Source organism: Nansenia antarctica (assembly GCF_963989245.1).
Source record: "Nansenia antarctica genome assembly, chromosome: 10".
NCBI lineage: Eukaryota > Metazoa > Chordata > Actinopteri > Argentiniformes > Microstomatidae > Nansenia > Nansenia antarctica.
Genome location: NC_137680.1, coordinates 11789940 through 11797126, shown reverse-complemented (window position 1 = coordinate 11797126; position 7187 = coordinate 11789940). Strand labels below are relative to the sequence as shown.

The following is a 7187-nucleotide window of genomic DNA, read 5'->3' as shown; positions in this document are numbered from 1 at the left end:
GCGCAGCCAACTCTTAATAAGGGCATACCTTCCACGTTGTATTCTCGATAGATTGTTCTTAATGCGGTCTATCTAACTGAACTCAAGTTGACAAATCACACTTTTATGGCTTAGCCATAATTGTGGCCCTCCATTAGATCCTTTCGTTAGGAAAAATGGACTTTATCCGACTTCCTGATTGTCATAAGCATACCCCGCAGGTAAAGGCGTTGCTCCAATGCCTCCCGTGTCCAGGTAGGTTGCGACATGTTCAACGGGTTGTGTTCCAGGCCGTCTACTTTGCAGTCGGGCTGCGCGACAAATTGTTAACTGATATATCAATTAGGCCTATTATAGGCCACTCATAACTTAATCTCGGAACCCAGAATCTCATATGGAGACTCTGAAATGGTGAGACTAGTAGTTATAACACAAAGTATTATATAAACATAGTATAGTATATTCACTGCACAAACTCAAACATACATGGTATATACCAAGATATACCTTGTATCTATTATGCTATTTATTATATAGCATAATAGGTTGCTTGCATTTATTGGCAGTGTGAGTGTCTTACTTGTTTGAATGTTTAAAAAATAAATTAATATTAATAACTAATAAAGTCATACGCTTTACTCTGATAGTGCAGTCTTTACTTTGTCCAGCAGAAGCTACAGTCATTTTCTTTAAGCACACAGCCCAGCCTGCTCTAGCTCATTTATGCCTGGAGCAACTAGAGGTGGCGGACAATGGGAAAAGTTACAAAACTGGCCAGGGCAAGATAGAACAGGACTATGACTGACCGTCTGAGATGGCAGAGGCTGTGTGTGTGTGTGTGTGTGTGTGTGTGTGTGTGTGTGTGTGTGTGTGTGTGTGTGTGTGTGTGTGTGTGTGTGTGTGTGTGTGTGTGTGTGTGCGTGCGTGCGTGCGTGCGTGCGCGTGTGTGTGTGTGCGTGTGTGCGTGCGTGCGTGCGTGCGTGCGTGCATGCATGCTTGTGCATGTGTGCGTGTGTGAATGTGGTCTCTCAGGGACATTACTTGGAGAAGGGGATAATTACTGTGAACAGAAGTGACAGAGAGGTGAGAGGACTCAGGAACTTGTTAATCAAATCAAATTAGGACCAAGATTACAATCAAGATCAGTAAAGCACTCACAGTGTCGATACAACTCATTTATTTGTCCTGTTTTATGACCCACAAAAGGTGATGTTATACAGGCTGGCTGTGGTTCAATTCTAATAAGAAGTAGAGTAGTGTCATATGACCAAATTAGTGCTTTGTTATTTCAAGGAATTCACAGATTATGTAATCCACCAGGGCACTTTAACTGTGGGCAAGGCCCAACTGAGGAGCTACACAATTATATATAATAATATAATTAATATATAGTATAATTACACCAGTGGAGGCTGGTGGAGGTAGAAATCAGAAGAAAAAAATTCATCCTCATTCCGTTCCATGCATTACAAGGAGTCCGTCCTCTGATTTCTACTTCCACCAGCCTCCCCTGATACACACCCACTGAAACCTTTTTCATTCAAGAGTGCAAATGTGCTCACACACATTTCAAACACATTGCTGTGTCATTCCAAGAGAACAATGTCTGTGAGTTTGGGTGGTTTCTTTTTCAGTTGAACAGGCAAAACAGCTTCCACCCACAAGGTGCTGTAGCTATGGTAGATTTGCTTCTTGACTCATCCTGATCATTCTATAAACAGTCTGGCCATAACTTCCCTCAGTTATTGACTTGGATTACAATATAAACTCTGATGAGAAATCACATGGCATATTTGGAATATGTCTCTGGGTTGCTGACATATATTGAAAAACCCTTCGAGGCTTGAAGTCCAAAGTATTTCATTATCAACAACACCCGCTTTAACCCCCTGCCAATTGGCCAATTCTGTAATACAATTGCCTACCCAAAATCCTAACAAAAACAAATACAAATACATTTAATTTTAATTTTATTCATGTTACCGTATACAAATAAATACAAATTAGCTCTTAGCTTATATTCAACATGTGTTATATAGCAAAATCTAACATTATAAATATAATCAGAGAGGGGTTACCGTTTGCCTATCAACATAGGCTACAACAACATCCACATGGCGATTGAAAATAAATTCTATAATAACATGTATTTATTCTAGACAACATTTATCCCCACCACATAAGCATATTCAAGTTTCTGAGTATATTGTTATTTACATAAACACTACAAATAAGGCAGAATTCCTACAAAGATTAAAAACCATACAAACACTGTTAGTGAAACCTTGTTAGTATATACTTACATTTTGACCTACTCTATATAAATACAAAAACACATAGCCTACCATTAAAATTAGGCTATTGATCCCTAACAACCATAAAGGGAAAATGTAGGCCTATATGTATTACACCAAAACTGAACTTGTTTATTCCAAAACGCTGCGTAAACTTGCACATTCTTTCATTCGGTTGGATGAACGGCAGATGGTGTGGGCTATAGATAGTCATCATATTCTGCCAATAGACAGGGCTTGTATTTCCAGATTTTTATTTATTATTATTATTATTATTATTATTATTATTATTATTATTATTATTATTATTATTTTTATCTCGGCCGTCTTTGTTCCATGCCGTTGGGCAGAAATCCTGCAATGATGGGCACTGGCCATATGAGAGCAGCAACACTCCACACGATGATCACCAAAGTCATGAAGCAAGCCACCAGAGTGGACTCGATCGGTTTGCGGTTCAGCCTCCAACTTTTGTCCCCTTTTAGCTCGTCGAGGCTGAAGTCAAGGCAGCAGAAATTGATGGGATCCCCCGTCTGCTGAGCCTGAGCCTGAGCCTTCGACCTGCTCTGCCCAAAGCGCCGGTACCGGGAGGAGAGGCCACACCCGACGCACAGCCTGAACTCCTGCTGTCCGCCGGTGACTCCCAGATGCTCGATGACAACAGGTGAGATGGCACGGTTGAAAGCTCCGGAGAAAAACGCCCTGCCATGGTTGTTCGTGGTATAGATAAGCACATCGCACTGGAAACCGAAGTTACTGTCCCAGCGTGCCACCAGGGAGGTAGGCAGGAGTCTCTGCACGCTGACATTGCACTGTGGCACCGGGGGTGGCAGCGAGGAGGTGTCGGACGGGGAAGCTTCACTCTCCTCCACGGAGCGCTTCGAGTAGCGCACTGCATCCACGTCCAAGTTCGCCTGCATGAGTCTGTTGGTGGAGTTGATGTTGGGCGGTAGAAGGAGGTCTTCATCGCTCCAGCCGTGGCACCGCTGCTGGAGCAGTCCGGCTACTACGGTGGTCAGAGCCAACAGAAAAGTCGGGGAGTTGCTCAGCATGGCATTGAATCATGCGTCTCTCCTACTAGCATGGTGATGATGTTCCGTGGGGATGCAGCGAGGCAGCTAAACGAGTCGTTTACTTTACGCCGTTATCAAATGATAGAAAAGACGCCAGTTACCACCAGCGCATACAGAAACACACATTGTGAGTCTTGGTTGAGGATTTACCTTTTGGTGAACCGTTTAAAATGGAAACGTCAGCTCGCTGTCCATCAGAAGCGCACGCTCGCTCCCCCTCCCTTGGGTTGGTTCCCAAAGTAACGGGCTTCTGGCCAAACTGCGCGCTACTTTGCAAGAGACGACGTGGTGCGTCGCGAGGACCATGCATGCATGCTGCTCTCTCTCTCTCTCTTCTCTCTTCTCTCTCTCTCTCTTTCTCTCGCTCAGGTGTGTGTGTGTGTGTGTGTGTGTGTGTGTGTGTGTGTGTGTGTGTGTGTGTGTGTGTGAGCAAAGAAAGAAAGGAGGAGAATCTGGGTACGTGCCCTTCACCACTCTACAATGCGCGCCGGCATATAGCTGATAATAGTAGAGGGAGGGGTGTGTGTAGGACATCCCGTCACAAGGCTATAATCCCCCACCCAACAACTCGCCTAGGACACCCAGAATCACTGTAATACAGAATTCAGATTATGGAAATTGCTCCCTGATATTAGAAGTTTGAAAAATGTATGCCTCACAAAAAAAGGGGGGGGGGGGAAAGCGTCAGCTAAATGTGGTATTTATTTATTTTATTTTATATTTAGTTAGTGTAGCCTCCTATGTTGCAAGCATACATAAACTTTCTTATTGTTCTTTCATTGAAATTAACCCTTATCTATCCAGGTTAGTCTCATTGCGATAACATCCCTTTTTTCACTAGAGACCTGGTATTTGACTTTCTGAGGCTCATAATGAATATAAAGTGTCATGATTTAGTATGTAAACAAAAAGACACGCCTCAGTGATTCCAGGATCCAAGGCTGTTTCTCCTATATGGTCTCTTACACGAGGAGAGTCCTTTTAATTGGTTCTCGTTCACCGAGAGCCAGTCAATCCATTGATTATACTCTTCACACTGATTGCCTGTGCACACCAATTTATGGTAATTACGCAACCATACAAGAGTCTAGCGAAATCCCTCTTAAGACGTCAGGAGCGGAGAGTATCAATGCAGAGCAGGTGCCAGAGATGAATTACCTCCAGAGGATGTAATCACATTAGACGATGCTCTGCCTTTATGGTAATGGCTTTGGTCTTAATGAATTCTCCTTCAGCTCAGACAGACTGCGTTCGTTAGGAGCCTATTTAGATTGTGTTACCATCCTGAATTAGTAAGGCCAGGTATAGGATCATAGGTTTGTTGTAATAGACATTATGGGGGTGCATTAAATGTTTTGTTTTCTTCTTCTTCTGTAAAAAAAAACTCTTTTCCACTTTTCCACTCTGTTATACCAAGCAGTTGCTGACTCAAATTCTTGCCTAATGGCGATTTCAGATGGGGCTTGTACAGTGCATTCAAGGGTAGCCAGCCAAATCAACAAATGCTACACCGTAGCCTATGGATATTGGGCACAATGTGACTCAAATGTTCTGGGACAAGTATATATTGGGAAAAGATCTAATCCTATTTGGACCCAGGTCTGATACTGAATTACCCTGGTTGTGTTTTGAGCGTTCTCAATTGTGAATGGGGAACCGTGATTACAGCTGAGGACACAGCTGCCATTGATGCATTTTCATTTGTTTTTGTTGCTCTAATCAGGGTTTACACACTGTACCAGCAGCAACACACCTGGTCTATTCTGGCATGTGATCTCACACACACACACACACACACACACACGCACGCACACACACACACACACACCATGTATCCCCTGTTTTGTAGGTACAGTATCTGACTGGATTATTCTCACTCACTGTTGACTGTTGCCTCACCGTTCAAGGTGAAATGACCCCAGACTGCTCTCTACTGAGAGGAATAAATGACTCACTCACACACGCACGGACACACACACACTCTCACACACACACACACACACACACACACACACACACACACACACACACACACACACACACACACATACACACACACACACACACACACACACATACACACACACACACACACACACACACACACACACACACACACACACCAGGTCCCATGGTCTGGTTGAAGCTTGTTTGGGGAGAAGGAAAGGTCTGGCTGCTTCATAGGTCAACCATCAATTGCAGCTCATAATTAAATCTGTATTTATTGTGGCCTCATTTTACATACTCTATATACATGTTTTGTAATATACACTGATATTGACTGTATTGTGCCATTCCTCATTCCAACCTTTCTGTCACATTTTAGCTTTCCTATCGAACAACGTAAATCCTTTTGAATAGATAAGCACATCCTTAAAAGGTTAAACACGATTACATCATCAACTTGGAAAGGGAAAAAAGGCAAAAATAATGCTCATCATATTCTCTTTCATCTTTGCTCAGGAATATGAATGTCACTTGTATGAACTGCTTTCCCTATGAGCTGCTTAAATGGCTTAATTTTTCAGAAGGACTGCCTCCTGTCTTTTGATGCAGGACCGACTTAAATGCAAGACACTGAACGCTTTTGGCCTCCATTTACACCTGAAAGCAACTCTTCATCAAAGCCTCTCCTACCTCCATCTTTCCCTCTAAACCTTACACTCCATTTACACAGCTCTTCCTATACACATACAGACACACATAGATAGACACAGGCGCACACGCACATACACACACGAACGCACACACACACACACACTGACTCATGCAAACGCACATTCCCAAATACTAGCCGCTCCAAATATCAGATTAGGCTCCAGACAATGTGCCGGGCAAATAGTGCAAAAATGTAAATGACTTTCTTGTTCATTAATTATGCTATAAAAATGTAAATTGCTTCAGCGCCAAAAATGCTAATGGGACAGAGATAAAAGTCTCTTGTGCCAAAGGAGAATGTATAAAAGATTCATTCTCTCAAAATGTATCTCCTTTTTTACCGGGGACCGAAAAAGAGAGTTGTTCGTGGCATCTGGCAGGCCTCGTCCAACTCTGTGCAGAAGCAGACAGTACTGTATGACACTGACCCTGATTCTGTCTCACACTGGCAACTGGCTTCATTAGATAGGCTAGATATTGAGCAAATGTGTCTTCACGTCCTCTGTGTCCAAGCTCCTTCGTGGTGCTGAGCCATGTGATACCTGTGATACCTACCCTTGACTGTGACTTAAACTAATGCAAGATGCACATATTCCCTTTCATGCCACCAATAATAATAATAATAATAACCTTTATTTGTATAGCACTTTTCCTGCAAACATTGCAGCTCAATGGTGAGCCAGTCCCCTGGGCCCCATCACCACGGTAACCAACCTGATTTTGATGATACGCTGGTTTTAGCCTTTTAGAGGTACTTCAAAAGTGCCTTTTTTATGTGCTTTTTTAGGTGTTATACATTTGTAGGTCTGTGTAATGGTTATGTGTTTTTTGAATAGGCCTACAGTGCAGTTTCACAATGTATGTTCTAGGTTTGAAAAAGGTTGGTCACTGTTGCTGGGAATTTGATTGAGTGTGCTGATTAGGTTTTGGCCTCGAAAAGAACAATAGATGCCTGTGTGTACAGTATGTACAGTATGTTTGTCTGTGTGTTGGGAATGGGGGGGTAAGAATGCTTTGAGTCCAACCTTAATTTCCAGTAAGAAAAAAATCCCATCTCAGCAGCGTCTGGGATCAGAGCAGAGGGATCCATAGGACAGATGCGTAGAACACTAATTAGTCCTGCTAATTACTGAGGAGGATGAAGCCCTCTAGGAGCCGGAGAAGGAAGGGGGTGAAGGGAGGG

The 7187-nt window shown here is 43.0% G+C and overlaps 1 protein-coding gene across 1 annotated transcript; it reads right to left on the bottom strand.

Annotated features, from left to right (window-relative positions):
* Positions 1-2587: 2587 nt before the first annotated feature.
* On the bottom strand, positions 2588-3325 carry tmem158 (transmembrane protein 158; the record flags this gene model as incomplete). Its single annotated transcript, XM_080541364.1, has 1 exon — positions 2588-3325. The coding sequence occupies one exon, from the start codon at positions 3323-3325 to the stop codon at positions 2588-2590; it is 738 nt and encodes a 245-aa protein (XP_080397490.1).
* Between the last annotated feature and the right edge of the window lie 3862 nt (positions 3326-7187).